At 51.4% G+C, this 24845-nt stretch overlaps 2 protein-coding genes across 4 annotated transcripts; one reads left to right on the plus strand and one right to left on the minus strand.

The window, feature by feature from the left end:
• Positions 1–235: 235 nt before the first annotated feature.
• Positions 236–21785, plus strand: KHK (ketohexokinase). Of its 3 annotated transcripts, XM_087823428.1 has the most exons (9): positions 236–722; positions 4096–4212; positions 6444–6578; positions 6779–6913; positions 8746–8818; positions 9518–9664; positions 10695–10783; positions 10892–11049; positions 11136–11439. In XM_087823428.1, the coding sequence occupies exons 1-9, from the start codon at positions 631–633 to the stop codon at positions 11219–11221; spliced, it is 1032 nt and encodes a 343-aa protein (XP_087679554.1). In that variant the 5' UTR covers positions 236–630; the 3' UTR covers positions 11222–11439. The 3 variants fall into 3 exon arrangements, with proteins under 3 accessions (XP_087679554.1, XP_016064871.1, XP_016064879.1); XM_016209385.2 differs by lacking the exons at positions 6779–6913; positions 11136–11439 and adding an exon at positions 21644–21785; XM_016209393.2 differs by lacking the exon at positions 6779–6913 and having other exon boundaries at positions 11136–11438.
• CGREF1 (cell growth regulator with EF-hand domain 1) lies at positions 12500–15011 on the minus strand. The gene is made up of 5 exons (XM_016209371.2): positions 14905–15011; positions 13785–13850; positions 13629–13699; positions 13372–13496; positions 12500–13144 (listed from the first exon to the last, which is right to left on the minus strand). The coding sequence occupies exons 1-5, from the start codon at positions 15009–15011 to the stop codon at positions 12701–12703; spliced, it is 813 nt and encodes a 270-aa protein (XP_016064857.2). The 3' UTR covers positions 12500–12700.
• Positions 21786–24845: the final 3060 nt, after the last annotated feature.

Raw genomic sequence — 24845 nt, forward strand, 5'->3', positions numbered from 1 at the left:
CTGCGGGTTAGAGCCCCAGCGGGACTCTCTTCCCGGCCCCGCCCGTCCCGCCAGTGTCCGCGAGGGGGCGCTCAGCGCCGCCTCTCGTCACGTGACCAGCGCCGCTCACTGTGCGGGCCCCAGCGGTGGAGGCGGGGCCTGTGCGGGGATTGGCTGGGCCGGAGTGGCCGCTGCTGCGAGGCCGGCTTAAACCCGGGGGTCGGGAGCTGCTGGTGCCGGGGGGCGGGCACGGGGCGCCTTTCCTGCGCTTTCCTTTTGCTTTCCTGAGCTTGCCTCGCCGCGCTTTGGAGAGGTCTGCAGCGGCTCCGAGTCCGGCTGACAAGTAGGGGAAACGAGGCCGAGAAGCGGGAGGCGTTGCCCCCTGCTGGGCCACGCAGCCTAAAGCGAGGCCGGGGACCCAGGCCTCGGGGTCTGCGCTCCCAGGACCGCTGGGGTCGGTGGGTGGGCGCCGGGAGCAAAGGCCCTCCCGCGTCCTTTGCCCCCTACGGCGCCCCCTGCAGCTCCGGGAGGCTCCCTGGAGGAGGAGCTCGGGACCCGGAGGAGGAGCCAGGGCAGCCTCCGGGAGCGGGAGCCGATCCTTTGGTATAAAAGCCCGAGCCCGGCGGGCAGAAGAGCTCCGGGAGCGAACTCATGGAAGAGAAGCAGATCCTGTGCGTGGGGCTGGTGGTGCTGGACATCATCAATGTGGTGGACAAGTACCCCGAGGAGGACGCGGACAGCAGGTAGGGGCGCTCGGGCCCCTCGGAGCCCCCGGGCTGCTGCAGCCCCTCCGTGCCTGGCGGCCAAGACTACAGGGCTGGGTCCGTGAGTCCCACCTCCGGCGCCGGTGCCCCGTGCCCTCTGCCTGGGACCTGGAGAAGGAACTGAGCCCTTTAGGAATAGGACCCAGGCTTCGGATAGCGGTGTGTTCGCCGATTCCCGTTTCAACACTGGGACTGTCAGGCATGATTATCCCCATTTTACCCATAAGCAAGTAGAGACTCTGGGAGATGGAGTGATTGATTTATCCAAGGGCACCCGGCTGGTCCTTCGCAGGACCAGTTTTTTTTGTTTGTTGGTTTGGTTTGTTTTTTGGATTTTGTTTTAACAACAAGACCTATGCACTTGCCTCTCACCAGCATTTACTTCTAATTTATCACATATAGATCTCATTTATTTCTTTAAGGAAATCGAGGTAGCTTACAATGAGAAGTATGTATAGTCTGTTAGACAGGTCAGGAACATTTAAAGCCATGGTATTTGAGCTTCACTATAGCTCGGGGCTCGCTAGCCCTGGAGGGACCTTTGGAGGTGCTGTGGGTTAGGGATAGAGCTGGTTCATGTGCCAGGACAGACTTTCCCCTGGTGTTAAATTCCGAAGGGAGTTTACCAGAGTCCTTTTTACAAAAGTCAGCAGGCAACATAGTGGAAAACATCCTTCTCGCTGATGTGGTGGAAGTCCAAGAGTCATCTGTTGGTTCTTATATTTACTCTTGATAAGAACCCACACCGTTGCTGTAATCCCAAGAAAGCATTTCTGTGGGCAGAATATAGAGCTTTCTCTTGGGACAGTCCAGTACTCGGAATACCAAGAAGAACTGCTCCTTGGCTATCAGTCATCTCAGCCACGAGCTGGATAAAAGACCAGTTCAAGGTTGAGCTCAGCAAGACACCCCAGTGCTGATAGCTGTGAAGCTAATTGAGGGGAGAGGCCAGGCACTCCTCAGGCTTTGGGTCCATACAGCACTGTCACCTGTGTTATCACACGTTCCTCACAGCAGCCCATGGGAAGTGTGTAAAGACCCTTTCTTTGTAGATGAGGAAGATGTGGAGAAATTAAATTTTTGTAAGGCCATGAGTGGCAGAGCAGTAATCACAACCCAAGTCTCCTAACTCCAAGTCCAGTTCTTCAGCCCTCATTCAGCAGTCATTTCTTGTGTTCCCTTTCCTTCCCGTTGCTGCTGACCTTTCCCATGTTCTCCATGCCCCTTGCTCTTCAGGGTGTGCCGCTTTCTCCCCAGACCCATGGCTCTGCTGCTCAGTGGAGCACTGTGATTGTCCTTAGGGCCTCTCTCCCGTGCTCCCATCCCACCCAGCCCAGCTCCTGGACTCTGTTGTGCCTCCCAGATGAGCAAGCTTGAGTGGGGACCCAGTCCTTCCCAGCCATCTCAGCCCCACCTGTCCCAGGCTCTCTGTGCTCCACAGGCAGCTGGGGACTGTCAGGAACTGCCACCTGGTACTCAACCAGACCCCTGAGGAGTGGCCCTGCCTCCCAGAGTCCAGGCGGAGAAGAGCCTTCCAGAGAACATCCTCCTGTTCAGCAGATCCTTTCTGCTCATGAAGTTGGGTATCGGTGTGACTTTGAAGGCTTTCCACAGAGTAAAACTGTATATTCTTTCTTTGAAACTTCATCCAAAGTGGAGCCCAACTACTCTCCATTAAAACACAGAGTACACTGCTGTGGTTTGGGAGTCCGGAAACCTGGGTTCTGGCATCAGCTTTGTCATTAACTATTGGTGTGATTTTGAGCAAGTCAGATTCCCTTAGGCTCCTCTCTTCTCTGCCTGAAAGTTTCTCTAAAGCTCATAGCTTGAGAAACATGTGACCCCTTACAAATTAGTATCCTTTCTAATGAGATCACAGTCCCCTTTTCCCAAGGCTGAAGGGAAGTCCAGGGTTAAATTTTGTGTACAAATAAACCTTTGTCTAAAAATTCTGCTGCATTTATTTCCTCTCCTTAGTGATTCTTTGGTACTTCAGTCTGCCATAGTTATTATTATTAGTCTTTTGGAATTGGTAGACTAGAAATGGCAATGAGAAACCATTAAAGTTTTTTTACTGTGTATAAGTTATTATTTTGTTCTTGATGATGACAATGAAGCCATACAGGTATATTTTGAGTTAGTTTCCTCTTGTTAGACTTTCAGTAAAGATGGAGAAAAAATTTATAAAAAGATAACTCTGAGGTGCTGAATGTGTCAGCTAGCCTTTTGCGGTGGTCATTTCACAATATGTAATATGTCCAATCACGTTGTGCTTCTTAAACTTACAAAATGATATGTGTCAGTTACATTTCAATAAAGCTGAAAAAAGGAAAACAAACAAAAAAGATGGAGGAAAAACTGGTCTTCACCCAATAATCTTTTTAACTTTTTAAAAAAATATATTTCTACTGATTTCAGAGAGAAGAAGGGAGACAGAAAGAGAGAGAAACATCAATGATGAGAGTCATTGATTGGCTGCCTCCTGCACGTCCCCTGCTGGGCATGGAGCCTGCAACCTGGGCACCTGCCCTCACTGGAATCAAACCTCCATCTCCTGGATCATAGGTCGATGCTCAACCACTGAGCCCACAGGCTGGGCTCTTTTTAACTTTTGACATTGTAAAAGTTAGCTCCCCCTCCTCTTACATGATCACACTGTCCAGGTTCACTTCCTGTCTTTGTCATTTAAGCTGAGTGGTTATTGAAACGGCTCTCCTAAGACAGGAGCGCCTAATAGATTTAATACCTTTGGGAACTGGCACTTGGAGTTACCCAGCTCTCAAGGGGAGGCCGAAAGTATAGCAGTTCTACCTGGGGGGGAGGTGAGCCATTGTCACTGAGGAGGAGCCAACACAGAGGGAGTGGAACCCTCAGTGAGTGGTTTCCTGATGTCATAAGAATAGGTGGAAGATAGAAATTACTTGCTGTGAACTTGAATTTAGCCTGGGCTGGGGAGGCAGACCTGGTTTTCAGCCAAGCCGCTACCCTTTGTTGAGCTTTGGCTCCCCATCTAGAAAATAAGAAGACTGTCCTGGATGCTTTTTAAAAAAATCTGTTATTTATTGATTTTAGAGAAAGGGAGGAAGAGAAAGAGAAACATCAGTTCATTGTTCCATTTATTATGCACTCGTTGGTTGATTCTTGTATGTGCCCTGACCAGGGACTGAACACACAACCTTGGTGTATCAAGATTGTGCTCTAACCAACTGAGCTATCCAGCCAGGGCCTGGCCGGGATGCTTTCTGAGGGAGTTCTAGATATTCTGTGGGCCCTGCCCAGGGCACTGTGGTCAGCCCTGCTTATCCCAGGATGAGCCTGCTGGAGCTGCAGGGACCTTCCTTGTGTTTTGCAGGTGCTTGTCCCAGAGATGGCAGCGTGGAGGCAATGCGTCCAACTCCTGCACCGTTCTCTCCCTGCTAGGAGCCCCCTGTGCCTTCATGGGCTCACTGGCCCCGGGCCATGTTGCTGAGTGAGTTGGGGAGGGAGCAGGGGAGGCCAGCCCACAGGGTGGGGGGAAAAGACAGTCTTAACCCTGAACAGGTGGGCTATAAGGAATGGTTGTCCCCACCAGAAATGGGTGGGAGGGGACGGAGCAGAGACCAGCATCCCAAAGCCTCCCTGGTGTAGCTTATCTGCTGCTCAGATATTAATGCTGCTCCTGTTGAAGGTTTCATTTCCACAGCCTGGTTCCTTGGCCATTCCCTGGAGTCTGCTTCAGCTTCCCACCTTCTCCTTCCTTGCTTCCAACAGACTGTGGTGGATGTGACCTTGCCCTTCTTAAATCCCTCACCCTGGCTGTGCTTGAGGCAGAAGGCAGTTCGGGACATGTTGTACCCATCCTCCCTCAGGGGTGTCCAGCATCATGATCCGAGGTTCCAGGCTTACAGTTCCTTTCCCAGTTGAGGGGGCAGGGCCAGTGCTCAGGTCCTCATTGTTCCCTGAAGCAGCAAGAGCATCCTGGCTAAGGACATCCCAAAGCCACATGCTAAAGCTGAACCCAGACCCATACCTCCCAGCTCAGGCGCAGTGAGGCTGCAGCCCATAAGTGGCCCACATGCTCTTCATGTTGGCTGCTGCAGGGACCCAAGAGCCCTTTGAGCCCTGGCACTGCCGACTCAGCAAGTGTTTATCAGGAGGTGAGGCCCACACTTTGCCCACTGTGGGCACTGGGCAGGCTCCAGGTTGCTGGCCTGTGAAGCACAGCCCTTTGAACCCCGGTTTAGAGGGGCTGCTGCAAGAGCCCAGCCCCCCGAGCCACAGCCAGATTCTTTTCCTGATGAACTGGCATGAAGTAAATCGAGGCAAGAGCCTGCCCTGTGAGGTGGGACAGAGGGACCCAGAGCCAACAGCTGGTCACTTATTAACCCTCTTCAGCAGCTGCCTTCCCTCCCAGTTAGAAGCAAGACTGGCTCTTGCTAAGGGTAGTGGACCCACCGTTACGTAGTCATCATGCTGATGAGCGGGCCATTCTGAATTCTCCCCATGTGTTCAACAAACATTTAATGAGCGCTTACCATGTGTGGGGACCAAAAGTTATTTGGAAAACCAAACCACATTTTCTATGCTGTGGAAAAGCTACTATTTAAAGGACCCTTGGGGTGTAAGACAAGGACCGATGTCCTGACTTGGTGTGTATTACATGCCATTGAGTCAGCTCCAACTCCTGGCGACCCTATGATCGAGTGATGTCCACAGTGTCCTGTCCTCAACAGCCCTGCTCAGCTCCTGTGGCTTCCTTTATGGAGTCAATTCATCTCATATTTCATCTTCCTCTTTTCCTGCTGCGTTCTGTTTTTCCCAGCACTGCTGTCTTTTCACCTTTACACAAACCTGTATTGTCCAGCTTTGGTTCTGCCAGAAGTGGGCTCCAGCCATAGTGAGAAAAGCCAGGATGATGGCTGGATGACTGGCATAAGTGCCAGCTCTTGGGCACAGGACACTGCGTTTCCAGAGAGGGTCAGGAAGGGTAGGGCTGGCCTCCTTGCTCTCCTGCTGGGGCAGTCTTCCCGAGGGGCTGCCTCCAACTCACTCTGATTGGAGGGATTCTGAGCAAGAGTCCTGGACCAGCCCATACTGAGGGCCACCGGGCACTGGGCACCAGCTCGCTGCCCGGGAGGGTTCACCTTGCTGCAAGAGGAGAGGGCGATGAACAGGCCCACCAAGGCAGCACCGCTTCCTGGCTGGGCAGAGTGGAGGCAGGTGCAGAGAGAGAGGAGTCACTGTAGGACTGGAAGGGACTTCAGAGGGAAGAGTGCAGTGGGGGTGAGTGTGCAGAGGGCAACTGGGGGCAAAGTATCACCTTGGTAATTATTAATCCTGCCTGGGCTTCGCATGAAATAGGCCACAGTGCCCTGCTTGTTTCAAACAGGGCACGTGCTGTAGGCCCCAAGTCCACCCCAGTAGCTTTGCGAATGTAAGCCCATCCTTTCCAGCCTGAGTCAAACTGAAGGACAGTGTCAGGGTTGGAGTTTGCTTCGTGTCGGGACCTGTACGAATGCCCCTTAGTGTTTTCTCACTGAGCTCCAGCCTATGCGTTCCTGCCTCTCCCGCCTCCGTGCACAGCCTGTGACAGCCGGCGATTTCTAGTTCCCTCCTAGCACCCTCTGCTTGCACCCTGGGTCCCTAGTGGCCCTGCCAGCTCCCTTCCGGCCCCCAAACCTTGTCGAACTGCACCTCCCCCGGGTTACTCCACCCCGGCAGTTTTGTCCTGGATGACCTCCGCCGCTATTCCGTGGACCTGCGCTACACGGTCTTTCAGACCACGGGCTCTGTCCCCATCTCCACAGTGATCGTCAACGAGGCCAGCGGTAGCCGCACCATCCTACACGCCTACAGGTTTGTACACCTGTCTGCGCCTCGCCAGCTGCCGCCACCACCGCTGAACTCACAGAACAGGACCCTTCTTGTCTTGGAAGAGGGGTGCTCGTCACCCACATGCTCCGGCACCCCTCCCCACCCCTGTGGAAGGTCCAGGCCACTTGTAGGCTCTAATTTGTGCCTCCTTGCCCTTCCCTTGGCTCGGGCTCCACCCCAAGTTTCCTGGTGACTGACTTCAGGCAACGAGGTGTGGACGTGTCTCAGGTGGCCTGGCAGAGCCGGGGAGAGACCCCCTGCTCTTGCTGCATCGTCAACAACTCCAATGGCTCCCGTACCATTGTGCTCTATGACACGTAAGGGCCCCTGGCCTCACCCTGCCACCCCCACCAATCAGTCCCCTCGCTTGCCACCACGGGCATCCCAGTTGCCCACCCTCTGTGGCCTCTCTCTTTGTACCAGAAATTGTCCTTATGCCAAACTGCTCAGTGATTTCTGAATTGTTTTCAATAAGGGGGGAAGAGATGTGGGAAGGGATGCACTTTGCTCTGCCTGGGAACTTGGCCTTGGTCAATACCAAGGAGGGGCCGGCAAAAATGTAATTTATGATGTGATTCCTCCATGATTACTCAATCAGCAGCCTGGGTTTGGGTGTGGGGAAATTGTCCTGGGGATAGAGGGGTGGGAGAGATGTGATTCTAACCATCTTAAGCCCTGAGGGGGACCCAGTGGGATTTCCAGGGTCAGCATTGCCAGTCTGTAGCATGGCACCAAGGAACTAAAAAGATGAGGCCCCGCAAAGGTCCCAGCATAATGAAGCCAGACCACACACCACACACGATCTGTAGCCATTGATGAAGGGGAACATTGGGTCAGCAGATCAAGGCCATCTGATGTGCTAAACTACGGGGAGGGGGATCCTTTTAGAGTCCAAGCCACTGGGGAGAGGCCCTGTGGGCCGGACCCTTCTCATATCCCCAGAGTCCCCCTTGAAGAATCTCAGAGGTTTAGTCTACTGAGAACATAATATGTGCCAGATAATATGTTAGGGCTGAGATGGCCTAAACTCAGCTGCCCTGAGGTTCAGGCCATCCCCACTACCCAGCATGACCACTGGACCTGGGGGAGAGGGACAGTCATTCTGGGACAAGCTTTATGTCAGTGGTCCCTGGGCTCTGTGTCCCAGTGAATGAGTGGGGGCCATACATGCTAGTGGCAACATTCACTTCGGGCAGTCCTAGTCATCTGCCCATTAAACAACAATCTGTAGCAACCTTTGTCAAGGACACAACATGGGTATTCACAGGGAGGGAGGCAGAAGAGCTCTGGGGAGATCTCTGAAGAAAGACGTTTATTGCCTACTGGCTTACGTCTAGGCAAATCTACACATTATAACCTCCAACCAACTGCCCAGCTGGCTCCTCAACACCTGCTGTGGTTGAGTTTGCCTTCAGATAATATCACAGCCTGTGAGCCTGGGGCTTCCCCATTTACCAGTGGGGAAGCAGCTTCGGAGGGGCACAGGTGACACAGCTAGTTAAGTGGACGAAGGATTCAGCTCCTGAATACCGAGAGGACATCAGCTATGTGTAGGTCCCGGGCCAAGGAGTGTCAAGGCGGACCCTTATGGGGTGTCCACACCTAAATTAGTCAAATATAAACTCATTCTCAAGCGCTAAGCTTATCCTCACAGTTGGGACATGGAGCCGCCAAACTTGAGACAGTGGTGCTGTCACTGGTGTGGTGCCAGAAGTGAGTGGGCCCGGATTCTAGATCCCCAAGGCATTTGCAGTTTCCCCAGGGGCACTGATGCTGGGAGCCGTGTGTTGCTGGCAAGGGGATTTCTGGGAGACCTGGTCTCCACAGCACACCCAACTGGCTGCTTGACACCTGCTGCAGTTGAGTTTGCCCTTAGATAATATCACAGCCTCAAACACAGGAAGAGGCACCCTAGCAAGCTGCCTTTAGTCCCCTGTCTGGATGGAGCCCAGTGGGGCGAGAAGTGGTTGTGAGTTTTGCTTGGGACAGGGCCTGTCCCGGAGCTGAACCTCAAGCCTGTGCTGTGGATCCAACTTCTTGCCATGCTTCAGTCAGTGCCAGACATTAGGACCCCAGCAGCCTGTTGGAGATCCTGGCCCTGGCCAACCTCACCATGCCACTTCTCTGTCCTTTCTATCTTGTGACTTAGGAATCTGCCAGATGTCTCTGCTATGGACTTTGAGAAGGTTGACCTGACTCGGTTCAAGTGGATCCACATTGAGGCAAGCTCTGCCCTACCTGTGTTTCGAAGGGCTCAACCTGCCAGCCCCTCCTCATGTTTTGCCTCCTTCTTGGTTTCTTTGAACCATGAAGTGCCTTAGAGATCAATAAATCTGAACCCCCTCATACTCTTTCCATCCTACTTTATGTTTTTAGGTAGGAAACTAAGGCCTGCAAAGATTGGGTGACTTACTCAAGGTCACACAGTAGGATGTAGGCACCAGAAGCAGGATGCTGACTCCAGGCAAAGTCCCGTGCTTTCTGTGTGGCAGGCTGCCCTGCTTCCTCCACACTGGCGGGAGCCTGGCTGCAGGAGGCCTGACCATTACCTCTGGGGAGGCAGGAATGGGAGGGCCTGACCAGCTCCAAATAAAGGGAACTAGAATCTTCATTGCAAGAGAAGTTTTGGAGTCTAGGCCTCAAAAATTCCTGAGTTCGAATCCTAGCCCTGCCATTTAACTTATTGTAGCTCCTTAGGAAAGGCTCCCTTTTATTCTTTAGTCTCTTCATCTATGAAATAGGAGGGCTGGTTGATAAGTTCTCTAAGGTTCGTGACAGCTCTGGAATTTTTAGATTGAGGGTGGGGTTCTAGCCCAGCCTCCCCCGGCCACGCTCCCCCGTTACCCAGCATTTCAGCAGGAAGAGAAGAATGACCCAGACTGGCTGGGCACCTGCCGCTGACCCTGAGCTGCCCTCCGCAGGGCCGGAATGCGTCGGAGCAGGTGAAGATGCTGCAGCGGATAGAGCAGCACAACGCCAGGCAGCCTCCGGGGCAGAAGATCCGGGTGTCCGTGGAGGTGGAGAAGCCCCGAGAGGAGCTGTTCCAGCTGTTTGGCTATGGAGACGTGGTGAGCATGCCATGCAGCTTCTCCTTGCCACAGCCAGCTAATTTGGGTCTTAAAAGGAGCCTGAGAATTCCCCTGTCTTGCCTACCATGCCGGGAATGGCTAGCTGCTCATGGCTTGGTGGTGTTGGCAGGAGGGAGACTAAGCAAGAGGGCAACCCCCAGCTTTGGACTGTGGTGCAGGCCTCGGCAGTAGCCAAGGATTTTCCTCTGCCCCAGTGCGTAGGGACGAGGGTAGCCAGAGGGCTCGGAGAGGGTGAAGACGGCCCGCACGGGCAGCCCTCTGTGGAAGGCGCCTCCCCGGGCCTCCTCAGCCTTTTTCTCTGTCAAATGAGGGGATGGGACTGTGTCCGAAGTGTCCTGTAACTCGGGGTGGAGGTCAGGTTGTGGCAGCCACCAGTGGGTGAGGGAGGATGGGAAGGGGCCTTGCACAGGGTGAAGCTGAGCAGCATGGCATGTAACTGGGCTCCGGTTGACAATCTTAGCGTCCCTGCGGAAGCTGACTGGTCCTCAGCCTTGGCTGCAGGTTAGAAGATGGGGATGCCCAGGCCCCACCCCTGTTGGTTATTTGATTGGTGGGGTGGAGGCTGAGCTGAAGTATTTTTTACCAAAACTGCCTCTGGCGATTCTTATGTGTGATTGGTATTGAGCCCCTATCCCTTTGTTCTTAAGATGAAGGAACCAGACTTGGAGGGCACAGTTGCATGAGGAAAACAAACACAGAAACGCTCCTGAGAGTTGGCCGGCTAACTTGGCGCGGGTAGATTTCACCTCTAGAGGGCGCTCAAGGCGCGCTTTGGTTTCAATTGGGAGGAAATTCCTTGATTTTAGAACTAGACCAGGGCTGTATTCTGGCATATCTTGAGCAAGTATGAAAACGTGTTCCTGTGGGGCACAGAAACTCTATCTTGGGGGCTGGGGTGGCCACATTGGAGGAGTGGGGTCATAACATGGGGGCAATGCTAGGTTGCTGGTGATGAGTGAGCTGGGGCTAGAATTAGGGTGATCGGCCAATTCTCTTCCACTGTCCACAGGTGTTTGTCAGCAAAGATGTGGCCAAGCACTTGGGGTTCCAGTCATCAGTGGAGGCCCTGAGGGGCTTATACAATCGTGTGAGGAAAGGGTAGGTGTGGGAAATGGTGAGCCTGGACTCAGGGTCTGTCCTGGGGAGAAGTAATGAGGCTGGGGGCCAGGGGTGGGCTTACACCCAGCTGAGTAGAGGGTCTTGCAGGGCTACGCTCATCTGTGCCTGGGCTGAGAAGGGCGCCAATGCCCTGGGCCCCGATGGACAGCTGCTCCACTCCGACGCTTTCCCACCACCCCGGGTGGTAGATACTCTGGGGGCTGGTGACACCTTCAATGCCTCTGTCATCTTCAGCCTGTCCCAAGGTAAGTACCTCAGCAAGAGGCACAAGGTTGGCACTTGGCCTTGCCCAGGCGGCCAGGCTGATCGAGCTACTTGTCCCTCCCTCCAGGAAAGAGCATGCAGGAGGCACTGAGATTTGGCTGCCAGGTGGCCGGCAAGAAGTGTGGCCTGCAGGGCTTCGATGGCATCGTGTGAGTGCCAAGTGGCAGGAGGCATCAGTTCATTACCCACCTTGGGGGCCAATGTCATTGCCTGCCGTTGCCTTGTCCCCTCCATCCAGCCCGGCATCCGGGCTGCCCTGCTCCTGGGCAGATGCCAGCCATGAGAGGGCTCCGCCTGTCTCCTGGCATCTCACACTGTGGAGCCACAGAGCAAATAAATCTCCTTCCCCAGAGCCTGCTTGCTTCTGGCAGTCTGTTTGACCTTGGCGTCCAGGCTGCTCTGGCTGGGGCTTCCCGAGGCTTTGACACTGCAGTCGTTCCTCCTTTCCTTTCCATTCCCTCAAGGCACCGCCCCACGTAAGCCCAAAGGAGGGGCTGCCTAGACCCGAGCAGCAGAAGTGCCCCAGGCTTGCCACCAGCTGTGCCTGTGGTCGGGCCCTCCATCAGGGTAGGTAGTGACAGGGAGCCTTACTGGCTGCGGAGGACACTAAACTGTTTGTACCTCAGGGAACCTTCCAAATAACCACAAATCATGAGAAAAGCTCCTCTAGGCTGTGCCATCACAGACTCCAGTTCCGTGGCCCCAGGAGTGGCTCAGGCTGAGCCAACTTGACAGGCCAGCGGGCAGGGATCCTACTCTGTGGTTTGGTGGGGCCTTTGCTGTCCAAAAATAGCTTCCCAGTGACTGCCCCACAGCCTAAAAGCCCCACCCTTGGAGCAGCTTTGTAGTTAAGGCCGTGCCTCAGCCACAAATGTGACCGGGTTACAGAGCATTGCTGTCCCTGGGGGAGCCAGGGCTGAGGGCACAGGGGAGTGGAGGTAGGGTGCATGAGCCACAGACGGACCTGAATTCAGATCTGCCTCTTAATTAGCTGTGCCACCTTGGTACATTATTGAACTCAGTCTTCCTCAATTTCCCCATCCGTGAAATGGAGCTAGTTCGGTCTGGTCATAGAATTATTGTGAGGTAAAAACACACAATATAGAAAATGCCCAGTATAATGCTGGTGTGTACGAGGCTCTCGATAGATGGTAGTTATTGTTAATATTGGTGGGGTAGCTACAGGGTAATGGGAAATATCTGCCCTGAGCTACAGGGGGGCACTGGGTATCTGCATACCAGGTGAGGGGGGCACAGGAGTGTTTGGGCCCCAGGGAGACAGGGAGAGGCTGAGCTCTCGGCACCAGCTGGGAACACTGGGAAAGCTGAATCCCTGTTCCTCCAAGAGGCCTGTCCGGTCCCCAACCCCCTGCACCTCTGAGGTCTGGCCAGGCTGGACCAGTAAACAGGTGGTCCAGGGACATGAGTTTATTGAGTTCTTTATTGGTCGTCTGGGCCCTAAAGCTGCCCCTCAAACATAGGGTCTCCATGAGCTGTAGAGAAAGACCTGCCACCTACTGGGACCAGGAAGGGGACACAGAGGTGGTTCTTGTCCCAACATACACACCCCATCATTTGGAACTTATGTTCTGGCACTGAGACTTCTAGGGGTACAAGCTGTATCCTCCAGGTTTACATCTCGTCATTCTCCAGTTGAATAGCATGAACCTCAAAGTCATGTGGAGTGTTCTTGGACTCCAATGTTTCCCCTGGAAGCTTTTCTGCTTCCTTTCCAGTGTCCCTGGCCTCTGCCTGTCCCCCAGCCTCCTCTCCAGGGCTGAGGGCTTCTCCTCCAGCTTCTGCCTGCCCGCCAGCCTCCTGCACAGGCTCCAAGGACTCCTTTCTGGCCTCCACTTGTCCCCCAGCTTCTCTGGGACCCAGGGCTTCCTGTGCGTCTTGTCGTGATGGGCTTTTAGCTAACAGGGCCGGCCTCTGTGAATCTTGGGGCTCCAGGGGCTCTTTGTGCTCCGAGTGCCTTAGGGCCTCTCCTGGAAAGTTGATGAGCTCCGCAGGGGTCATGAGCCCATCTCCGTTCCGGTCCTGGGTCTCGAGCACCTCGTCCACTACCAGGATCACCTGTGGAAGCACACAGCTGCCATGAAGCACACAGCTGCCATGGGGTCTACAGGGACCAGAGATGTTTCCTGGAGCCCTGATCTTCCCAACACCCCTCCCCCCATCCCTGTCATGCAAGCTTTGAGCATTCCTGGGGATTAACCAAGAGAGTCATGATGAAATAGACCAAAGCCCCAGGGAGCTGGGTCTCCTTCACAGGAAAAGGGTCCCTATCCAGCAGGGCTTACTGGGTTGGTGGTGAGAGAGTCAGCGGTTGCGGGGGCCAGAGCTGCTGTCAACATGGACATCAGCTCCAGGCCGTCCAGCTGTCCACTCTGGTCGTAGTCATGGAGGGCAAAGAGGTAGAGCAGAACTAAGGAAAAGAAGCTGCATCACAGAGGTGTCAGGACAGGAGGAGGCAGGAGGCAACGGGATGGCCTGAGGCCAGTCCCCGCTCTGCCGCCCTGAGCCTCCCTTCCAGTGGCTCCCCAGCCCAGCCCCTCACCCTGCTCCCGGCTCATGTGCTCCGGTTCCTCTTCCATCCTCTCTAGTCCCTTGAGGTAGCTCTGTAGAAGTCTGACAGAAAAGTGGAAAATCAGCCCCTGGGAGGCCAATCTGCAGGCCCAGGCCTAACTCTCAGGCCCCAGCCCAGCCTACTCACCGGAGCTGCTCCTGGCCTGGCTGGAAGGGGTTGCGTAGGGCCCGCTGCTCCACTTCAGGGGCCAGCCTGGAGGAGGGAGGGGAGGACCAGCCTTGCAAAGAGCCTTCCTGAGGGCCCAGTCTACCAGCCTTCCACCCCAAGCTCCTGGCAGAGTTCTCTCCCCAGACCCAAAGGGAGTTGCTCTCCCAAATTCCCCAAAACCTTGTGGAGAGGAGGCCCTTCCGGTCTCCTCAGAAACAGAGCCTTACTCCCTCAGACTCTATGTTAGCAGAGTCCTAACCTAGGTGGTATGTAAGTGAAAACCCCCATAAAACATCTGGTTAGAGGCCAGATGAGGGCACACCTAGTCGATATAAGTTGGAGACCCAAGAAAACAGCGCAGTCAGGGGCAGGACAACGTAGATTATAGCAACAATTCTACCCTGATGCTGGGCAAAGGGGCAGGTCTCTGGCTGAGCTCAGTGGCACTGCCCACTTTGATACAGACCCCATTCACACGACACAAACTGGACTCTTTTCCCCTCAAGCTGTTGGTTTTGGAGTTTCAGGCTGCTTACGGTCTCTTTGTCAGTCTTTAAAGCTCAATATTTGCCCTCAGTTCTGGATGAGGCTACCTGTTTGCCCAAGTCAATCCAGACCTGTGATGCCAGAGAGCTCGCAGAAGCTGTGGCAGCAACCTTGGTCACTGCTGCCACCTGCTGCTCCTGTGTGTGTTCCCCACCCCACCCAGAATCCATGCTGCAGAGGTATAAGAAAGGTATCCTGAGAGAGTGGAGATGGTCTGCTGATGGCCTCGACTTCTTTGAGGTCCCACTCTCAGGTCTTGATAGGAGGACTGCAGCCCCTTCTCTGGCCCATAGCTTCTTCCCTGGCCCTCACCCCTCATTGGAACTGAGCTCCTGGCTCCAAATGAGTCCAGCAAACACAGATTGCATGCCCACATTGTGTGGGACACTCTAACAGGCTCCAGGCAGAGAGGTGGAGGGGTGTGGGCAGGGATACAGAGGTTAGGCAGTGTACATCCCAGTCTCCTGCTTCCCAGAGGGGCCCACAATACCCTCGATTCTCCAGAGACTCTCCTTGCTCCCAGCCCAGGGCTCTGACCTCTGAATCTCATTACCTAGTGGTTCCATCCTTGGGGGCAGCCTGACTCAGGGGCAGCAGCAACAGCACTAGCATTCTCATCGTCAAAGGTAACATCCTTCCTGGAGCTGGAACAGGTAACATTTTCCCTAGGAGCAGAGTTAGGGAGTCAGGGGGAGGGGGTGTGTGCCACAGAATAGGGGATTGGTGGGTTAAACAGGTACGTTTTCTCTCCCTGCCTCCACCTCTCCCTGCAGCCCAGCTGACAGGACACAGGGACATCAGTGATCCCCCTTGGAACTTTGCTCAAAATAAATTTGTCTCCAGATCCAGTGTGTAAAGTACACAAAGACTTGCTCTGGAAGTGGCCTGTGGGAGGAGCCCCTGCCCACACCCCATTCCTCTCACCCTGCAGCCCCCCAGGTGCTTGGGGGAGCGGTTTAAGTACATCCAATCCAGTTTAGTCCACTTGTTTTACAGATGGAAGCTAACTCGGAGAGGTTAAGAAAAGGGCCATACTGGAAATGCAAAGAGTCACAAAAGGACCAAGACTTAAACAGAGAGGCAGGTTGTTAGTTTGTGTTTATTAAAATCTTACAGATGAACAAATCAAAAAAGGCACAGACACCTTGAAACAGGTAAAAACTCAGGCAGGGACTGAAAACGCAACAAACCAGGGTCAAACCAACAGTGGTCCCAGGAACTGGTACTTACTAAGTGCAAGTAGGAAATCAGATCCCAATAGGAGGGAAAAAGCAAAAACTTCCCCTTAGACCTACATTGTGTAGGCCCGTTGGCAGCAAAGCCACTTGATTATATAAAAACAGTCAAAAGAGAGAGGCTCAATCAAAACCACAGAGCATGAAGCTTTCCGATTAGTCCCAGGGGTGTGTACATGGCATGAGCTCCTGAGGAAGCAGATGCCCACCCAACCTGAGGCCCGAGACCCTGCGCCCATCTCTAGGTAGATAAATCCTTGGCTGCTTGGTCCAGGCAGAAGATGAGGAACCTCTGAAACGGTGCCCTACACACTGGCTGGCACTGAATTTCCCTGGAGAAAGGTTCATAGCTTTCAGCAAATTCTCAGAGTTCCATGACCCAGACAAGGTTCAGAACCACTGCAGGAGCTGACATCAGCTTCCTAAGAGATGCGGAGAGCAGCTGAGCAACTGGTCTACAGGAAGATACAAGTGGGAACCTGGCTGTAGCTGCGAGCAGAGCTGCCCGAAGAAGCAGCAGCAAAACATGGAAGTAACATGGAGGTGAAACTAGCGAGAGCCCTAGAAACTATGTTCAGTTTTCCATGCATACGTTGACCCCAAAGGATATGGTGAGTCTACACAGTTGGTCCACAATCCCCAGTGGCCAAAGGGGTTCTGAAGCCACAGCTGCCCCAAAGGCATTCACAAACATTGGCTGGCAACACAGGTCCTTGTGCTTTAGTTGTTGCACCCAAGAGAGAAGACAAAGTCCCAGGCCCATACAAGGGAGGTAGCTGGAACTGAGATCCCCTTAGTCCCTGGGACCCTCAGAGATCCCACCACAGAGGACACCCCTCAGTAAAAGGGTGGGCTAGAGAAACACCCAGGCCTCTATGTCTGGGAGTATGCTAGTAAATGTCCCAGTGAAAGTAACTCCAGAGCTGGATAAAAATAGAAAGTATCTTTTCAAATGCAATGAGTTGGCAAGAAAGTAAGCAATTCTCAATATAAAAGCAGTGAAACCAGTAACCCAGAGGAAAAGTTAGTTTACAGTCAGCTTTTGCCCTAAGGGTAGCTGCCAAACCAAAAACCCTGGTGAATTGGAGCTCTCGGTTTGAGTGCTTTGTGCAATAGAGGAGACCAGAGAGAAAGCCTGGACCCACGCAATGTGAGCAGACTAGTAGGAGATGCAAACAGCTCAGCTCTCAGTCTAACAGTGAACAAAAAGTAAATTTGCCCTGAAGGACAGCAAGCACAGTCATTTGACCTTGGTACTGGGTTGAAAGAAAAATATCTTCCCTGCGAATGTGTAATAAGCCTGCTCTTATGTGGGTCTGAGGCCCAATTACTGCTACCTCTGTGCTTCAGAAACCTAGGGCAGGTCATTTATTTTGAAGTGGCACCTGGTTGACAGTACCCCCAGTTGACCGACAGAAGAAAATGTACGCCTTGTCTGAAAGAACACACCTACAATCCAGGGCTCCAAGAAGTTCCATAGGTCAAGTTTCAGGGAGCGTGAACACCCAGCCAAAAAAGTCATAAACACACAAGGAAATGAGACACTGTGAACAAGAGCCTGCTAAACACTAGCAGGCAGAGCAGATTTGCAAAGCTAAAGATATTGTAATTATCACACACGAACTATAAAGAATATTTAATATGTTTTAAGACATTAAAGAGAAGCTTTAAACTATGAGAATGGAACAAGAGCATAAAAATGACCAAGTAGATTTTAAGATGAACCAAATATAACTCATGCAAATATAAAGAAAAGTTTGATTTTAAAAATACAATGAGTGGGTTAAACAGATTAGACACAGACGTCGTAAGGATTAATGAACTGGAAAATAGATCTGAATAAATTATTGACAATACAGTGTGTGAGGGAGGAACAGAATTTCCTCTACCCCAGCTGGCATAATAGTAAAATAGATCTTATAATAATGAATACAAGTCATTATACATTTGTCCAGACCCATAGAACATAGGACACCAAAAGTGAACCCTGAGGTAGACTATGGACTTTGGACGATTAGGATCAGTATAGGTTTACCAGTCCCTTATGTGCTATCGTGGTGGGGATGATCATAATGGGGGAAGCTATGCATGTCTGGGTGCAGGGGGTAAATGGGACATCTCTGTGCCTTCCTCTCAATTTTGCTGTGAAGCCAAAACTGCCCTAAGGAAAAATAAAGTCTTAAAAAAACACCTGGCACAACTTCAAGGCAAAAGATTGAATCTGCCATTACGGTGGGAGAATGTAATATACCACATTCAGCAACTGAAGGGTTAAGCAAACTGAAAATTAGTAAGAATGTAGAATGTTGAGTAAAACATTCAATAAGCCTGAGCTAATGGACAGAGAACCCCACTTCAATCACTTAGCAAAAACATATTCTTCTCAACACTTGGAACATTTATAAAAACCAACAAATACTGCGCCGGAGAGTATGGCTCAATGAATGTCCAAGAATCAGTCTCACACTGTTATATAACTAAAATGCAATTACATTAGAAATCAATAACAGAAATGACATGAAAAATCTTATATATATGGAAATTAAAAAGGTGTGCTTACATAGGATCGACGAAGATAATGGAACTTGGTAAATACTTAGAATTGGATAATATTAGGAAAATATACATCAAAACAAGACATATAGCTAGAGTGGTATTGGAGGGAAAATGGGTTGACTTAAAAGTTTATAATAGCAGAAAAGCTAAAGTTCATGAGTTAAGCTTCCAATTCAAGAAGCTAGTAAAACAGAATAAATTTAAAGAAATTAAAAGAAAGGAAATAATAAGCCTGGTTGGTGTTGCTCAGTGGTTGAGTGTTGACCCGTGCACTAAGAGGTTGCCAGTTCAATTCCCAGTTAGGGCACAGGCCCGAGTTGGGGGCTCAATCCCCGGTGGTGGCGTGCAGGAGTCAGCCAGTCAATGTCCCTCTCATCGATGTTTCTCTCTCTCCCTTCCACTTTCTCTGAAAAGCAATGGAAAAGGTATCCTCAGGTGAAGATTAAAAAAAAAAAAAAGAAAGGAAATAATAAAAGATAGCATAAATGAAAAATACAATACAGAGGAGCAACAAAGACAAACAATGGTGTTTTTTATAAAGGACTAACAAAATAGACAAACTTTTGACAATTTCCATTAGAACAAAGAGAAAGGGACAATAAACAATATTAGGAATGAAAATGTGAACATGACTACAGAAATTGAAATTTCTTTATTGATTTCAGAGAGAGGAGGGAGAGGGAGAAAGAGATAGAAACATCAATGATGAGAGTCATTGATCGGCTGCCTCCTGCACGCCCCCGACTGGGGATCGAGCCCGCAACCTGGGCATGTGCCCTGAGCGGGAATTGAACTTCGATCTCCTGGATCTTAGGTCGATGCTCGACCTCTGAGCCATGCCCGGCTGGGCGAAATAGAAGAAATTTGAAAACTTAGCAGATATAGCCAATTTCCTACAAAAACTTAAAAGCAAAACTGACACAAAAAAATAGAAAATTTTAAGTCTGATAATCGTGAGGGAAATGAACAAATCAGTATTAACCAATATTGTTTGAGGAATTGTAAACCTGAACCGTTTCTAGAAAGCAATCTGCAAACATGTATTAATTGCTGTGAAACTCTGACCCAACAAAACCATCCCGGGAATTACATAAAGAAGAACGGGCCCGGCCGGGCGTGGCTCAGAGATTGAGCATCGACCTAAGATCCAGGAGATCGAAGTTCGATTCCCAGTCAGGGCATGTGCCCGGGTTGCAGGCTCCATTCCCAGTAAGGGGCAGGCAGGGGGCAGCTGATCAATGACTCTCTCATCACTGATGTTTCTACCTCTCTCTCCTTCTCCCTTCTTCTCTCTGAAATCAATAAAGATATATATATATTTTAAAAAAGAACAGAAAAGAAGTTATATGGGTATTAGCTGTGCTATTACTATTAGTCAAAGAAATGTAAACATCTTGGAGGTCTAACATTTAGGCAATGGCTAAGCAAATCATATTATATAACAGAGCCATTAAACATGATAAAAATTTCAAACTCAGAAGTTGTAAAGAAAAAAGTGGACAGGTTTGAATATATTAAAAGCTTAAATGTCTGTATCATGAAAGATGCCACAAATTAAGTTCAAGGACACAAATGATAGAGGACTGGAGGGAAGGCAACTAGGGCTCAAGGCTACCTGGCTTCTCAGGAGGGAGGAGTTCACCACCACCTGGGCCTCAGCAGGGGCTTGAAGACAGAATCTCCATAGAAACCCCATGGAGACTGAGTGGAAATTGAAGAACTGCTGAGACATGTGCCTGATCCCCGAGGATTGCAGAGAAGGCCCTGCCGGTAGAGTGCCTGCGTGGTCAGGAAGCAATGGCTGAAAGGGAGTTTAGGTCAATGGCCACCTCACCCAGTTCTTTGTATTCAGCGCTGCTGGTTTGAGGGGTGTTGTTTCTGGGGGTCAGTTGCAGCTGAGGGTTCCAATCTCCAAGGTGGAAGGAGGGGCACATAATGGCTGAGAGGGCCAGGCGGCCAGAAGGAAAACGCCACAAGGTATGAACCATGGAGTGGATGCCACAGAGGACACCATGGGATGCACCAGCAGAAGTTAAGACCTCTGGTGACAAAGACCAAGAGGGTGAGCATCCGAAGGGAAGGAAAGTATGAATATAAGCTTGTAGAATAAGCATAAATGGTATTTGCTTCTCTAATATTTATTAAGCACCTACTATAGGTGAGGCACTATCTTATAAATTAACATAAAGTAGAATACCTTATTCCTTTTCTTCCTTAAAGTTTGCAAATATATAAATAGGAAATGATTCAAATGTTAAAACAGTGATTAACAGAAAGACAGAGAAACATAGAATTGCTAATAGGTGGCATAGTCCAAAGTTTAAGAGTGTGGGCCTCAACCTCAGGCTGCCTACCTTCAAATCCAGGCTCTGCAACTCACTAGCTGTGTGACATCTGTGTTTCAGTCTCTCTACCTGTAACCTCTCATGGGGTGTGGTCAGGTTAAACGACCTGAGACCTGTAAAGCACAATACCTCGCCTTTTTCCTTCCAGAAGTTTTCCTGGATTGCTTGACAGTGGCTTCACACTGACCTAGCATCCTGGTCTCCTCACCAGAACATTGTCTAATTGCTTTCTCCTCCCCATCTGTTTACTGACAGGACCTAGGCCAACAGGAAGCACTGAGTAATTTAAATCCCACAGAGCTGTCAAAGCCTATTATTAAGGCTTGATATATCACCTACTAGCAATGGGCTTCTAAAAGAGGAGAAAGAATACCTCTAGTGGTAGCAGTTCAGGCATTGGGGGGAAGTATCCATCAGATCTCACTAATCTACTTGCTCAGGAGACCAGCAGTCTGGTTTGAAAACAGGTCTACAAGTTCTTTTTATTTTTTTTAAGATTTTTTTTTTTTAAAGAATAGTTTATTGAATTTTAGAGAGAGAGGAAGGGAGAAGAAAGAAACGTCAATGTGAGAGCATAACATAAATTGGCTGCTTCCTACACACACCCCTACTAGGGATCTAGCCCGAAACCCAAGCATGTGCCCTGATCAGGAATCGAACCAGTAACCTCTCAGTGCACAGGATGACGCCCAACCAACTAAGCCACACTGACCAGGGCTTAAAGATTTTTTTAATTGATTTTTAGAGAGAGAGGAAGGGGGAGGGGGAAGAGAGAGAGAAAGAGAGAGAAACATCAATGTGAGATTGAAACATCAGATTGGCTGCCTCCTGCACACCCCCTACCTGGGACCAAGCCCGAAACCTGGGCTTGTGCCCTAAGTGGGAATCCGACTGGCAACCTTTTGATGCATGGAACCATGCCCAATCAACTGAGTCACACCAGCCAGGGCTCTACAAATTCCTTGACACTCCTTCCCACAAAAGCTCAATTCTAATTCACCTTTCCTTGTATATGAGCTGGACTTAAGGACTCACTTTTAATGAATAGATGAAATGATGCTGCATGATTTCCAAGTCAGTTATAAAAGGTGACATTGCTTATGCCTGGTTCTGGTTCTCTCTCCTTCTTTCCCTCTCTCCCTCTCATGACATGCAGATATGCACCTCTGGAGCCCTGAGCAGCCATGGAAGAGGTCTGGGGTCCCTGAAGCCACCATGCTGAAAAAGCCAAGTGGAGAAGCCATATAGACATAGAGACACCTGAGGAACCCCAGCCATTCTGGCCTCCAGCTGCTCATACCTTCCCAGCCCAGGGACCACACAGGTGAGAGAACAAACCTTCAGGTGATTTCAACCCCCAGCCTTCAAGCTACCTCAGCCAACAGAATGGAGCAGAAGTGTATTTGTTTCCACAGCCCTGCCCAAGCTGCACATTTATGAGCAAAGTCAATGCTATTGTGTTCAGCCACTAAGTTTTGAGGTGACCTGTTAAGTTGTCACAGTAATTAGAACTGATTTCACGAGTGTGTGGCCTGCTCTCAGAAGGGCCCTGTGCTTAGTCTAATGCTCTGCTCTCATCGTCTTGAAATTTTTAATTTTATTTTTGCACTGGGCCCTGAAAAGTATGTACCTGGTCCTGAACCCTGCCCGCATGAATTACTATCACTCTTCTCTTGGTCCTATGTATCTGTCACACTTACGCAGCTAATCAGTATGTGCAATTAAAGGAGAACAGAGCTTTGGAACCAGACAGACATGTTTGAATCCCAGCCTCACCACACACTGTCCCCAGAACCTTGGGTAAGTTAATTATCCTCACTAAACTTTAGTTACCTTAACTTCATAATGGAGAGAGCACTTACACCACAGGGTTAGAATGTATATTAATTGAATAATGAATTATTTGTTGCACAAACTAATGCCTCTCATTCTTGTACCTGCCTCTGCTATCTTCTCCACTTTTTTTTGTGTGTTTTTTGTTTTGTTTTTGATTTTATTGTTTTTTTTCTATCTTCTCCATTTAAAAAACCCTCCATACTCCATCAGATTAATCTTCCTTTGCTGGAACTCCGCTACTCCAAAACCTTCAATGGCTCCCTATTTCTATTACAGTCTAGAGTCCTCACCTGGGCATTCAGGGTCTTCTACAATCAGGTATCAAGTTATAATGGTGAACTCATCTTCCAGTGCTTAGTCACACTAACACTTTGCCTCAAACAGAGGGGTTAGTGGAGTCTCCTGACATACTTTTCACTTTCACTTTTCCATGCTTTTGCCCAAGCTGTTCTACCTTCTCCCTGGAATATCCTGGGCCCTGGTGACAACCTTAGCATTCATAGTGGTTGTAGTCCACTTCACAAACTTTTGGTGTCATCTAACTAATACTCTCTCAAGCAATGTTTCCAACTTTGACATTTTTGGTACAGGTAACCCACCTCCCTCCATTATTTAAAGGAAGTCAGGCTCAGGCACTAGAAATGAGTAATGAGACAGGCATAATGCGGGTTGTTCACACACATTTCTAAGCATTTACAAAGCATTTGTAAGCAACAAGTATTGAACCACGGCCTGTCAAAAACGTTCCTAATCATTTTCTATAACTATAATGTGTGTAAACATAATTTACCCTATGACCACATAAAAGCCACCGCAACCGTCAGTTAACAGTCATGATGTAATTCAGTAAAGTTATTCACATCCTACACACACACACATCCACACTCACGTTCACAGGGGCCCTCTGACCTCGGATTTCTTCAGGCCTTTGAACCAGTGCACGAGAGGCGAGCCTGCCTTGGGGTTAGACTTCTGATCAAAGCCTGCCTCTCACAGTGCTAACGGGGTGGTCTAGGCAAGTGTCTTAACATCTCTGGGCCCTGGGATCTTCATTTTAAAAACCCAGAATAGCATCTATCTCATGAGGGCATGGGGAGGACGCCACATGATAATGTTGGTTAAAAGGCTGGCAGGGAGCAGATGCTCCTTGAGTAGTTCAGAGGCTCTAGGATGTGGCAGGGCCTTTTGCCTTGCGTAAGTTCCAATCCAGTGCAAAAACGTCTTCCCCAGCACCCACGACGATGGCTTTCAGCCTCCCCTTGACTTTCCAGGATGGAGCCCAGCACCTCACAGGGTATCCATTCCATTCCTGGCTAATTCTGTCAGGAAGTTATTTGGACCAGAATCCTCTCCCTTAATTTACCTCTCTGGCGCCTCCTGGGCCTCCCAGCATCACCCCCAAGCTCCCCTCCCCCTGCCCAAGAGGCGAGGCAGTGGCTATACGGCCCAAGGGTCCCCACCCGCGCTGGGCTGCAGCCTGGAGCCTCGGCCCTCCCGGGCCCCTTTAACCCGCCTGTCAAATGAGAAACTCCTGCCCGCGCCCCTCTCCCCAGGGCTGTCACAGCGAAGGGAGACAGGCGGAGGGAAAAGCCCTCGGGGAACTGCGAAGCCTCAGAGTCACGCAGAGGGGGCCCAGGCTTCCCCCCTCTTCCTGTACCTGCTCTGGGGGTGACCCCTGTACCTGCTCTCGGGGTGACCCCTCCCGAGAGGGCCCGGGTCCGCCGCGGCCGCGTCCGAGCCCTGGGGATGCAGAGGGACTGCGCCTTCAGCATCCCGACCCAGAGGCCGCGAGGCCGCCCGGCCCCCGCCCCGCCCCCGCGCGGCCGCTGCCCCGCCGCCCCGCCGCCCCGCAGCCGCGCCGAGCGCCCCGGGCCGCCCCCAGCCCGCGGGCCGGGCGGGGCTCCCACCCACCTGCGGCGGCGCGGCGAGGCTCCGGCTGCGGGCCGGCGGCGGGTTCGGGGCTGTGGCCAGCTCGGCCGCCCGGCCCTCCCCCGGGCAGCTCCACGTGGCCGCTCCACGTCGCCCGCCCGCCGCAGCCGCCGCCCTGGCCCGGGCAGAGTCCTGATCGCCAGCCCGAGGGCAGGGCGCCCGCCCGCTGGGCCCCGGCAGCCTCCGCCAGTCTCCCCTCCCCCTCCCCGAGAGGGCGTGTGTGCGTGTGTGTGCGTGTGTGTGTGTGACACAGAGAGAGACAGAGAGACAGACAGGTGGGGATGCTCTGCATCGGAAGCATGTTTGGCCCTGGCGATGCTGCGGGGGCCACTGCCTGCAGGGACCCAGATGTGTGCGACAAGATAGAATGTGATTGTGACTGGTGTTATGTGGCTGCGTGTCCGAGGAACTTGTGATACAGGGGGGTTATTTTGTGTGACCGTGTGCCCAGTGTGACAGCGTGGGCTTGAAAGAGTCCGGCCACGTGTGACTGCCTGCCTGGTGTGTGATGGCACAGGAGGGTATTAGTGGCATGTATGTTACGGTATCTGGGTGAACGCTTCCTGAATAGCTTGAGATACGCAAGTGGCAGC

Source organism: Miniopterus natalensis, chromosome 13 (assembly GCF_054644295.1).
Source record: "Miniopterus natalensis isolate mMinNat1 chromosome 13, mMinNat1.hap1, whole genome shotgun sequence".
Taxonomy (NCBI): Eukaryota; Metazoa; Chordata; class Mammalia; order Chiroptera; family Miniopteridae; genus Miniopterus; species Miniopterus natalensis.

Bases quoted from the DNA above. Each gene is read 5' to 3' on its own strand.
- KHK (XM_087823428.1), top strand. From the start codon at position 631: ATGGAAGAGAAGCAGATCCTGTGCGTGGGGCTGGTGGTGCTGGACATC. The intron at 723-4,095 runs GTAGGGGCGCTC...TGTGTTTTGCAG, and splicing joins GAGGAGGACGCGGACAGCAG to GTGCTTGTCCCAGAGATGGC. The intron at 4,213-6,443 runs GTGAGTTGGGGA...CCACCCCGGCAG, and splicing joins GCCCCGGGCCATGTTGCTGA to TTTTGTCCTGGATGACCTCC.
- CGREF1 (XM_016209371.2), bottom strand. From the start codon at position 15,011: ATGTTACCTGTTCCAGCTCCAGGAAGGATGTTACCTTTGACGATGAGA. The intron at 13,700-13,784 runs GTGAGTAGGCTG...CTTTTCTGTCAG, and splicing joins CCAGGCCAGGAGCAGCTCCG to ACTTCTACAGAGCTACCTCA. The intron at 13,497-13,628 runs GTGAGGGGCTGG...TCTTTTCCTTAG, and splicing joins GCACATGAGCCGGGAGCAGG to TTCTGCTCTACCTCTTTGCC.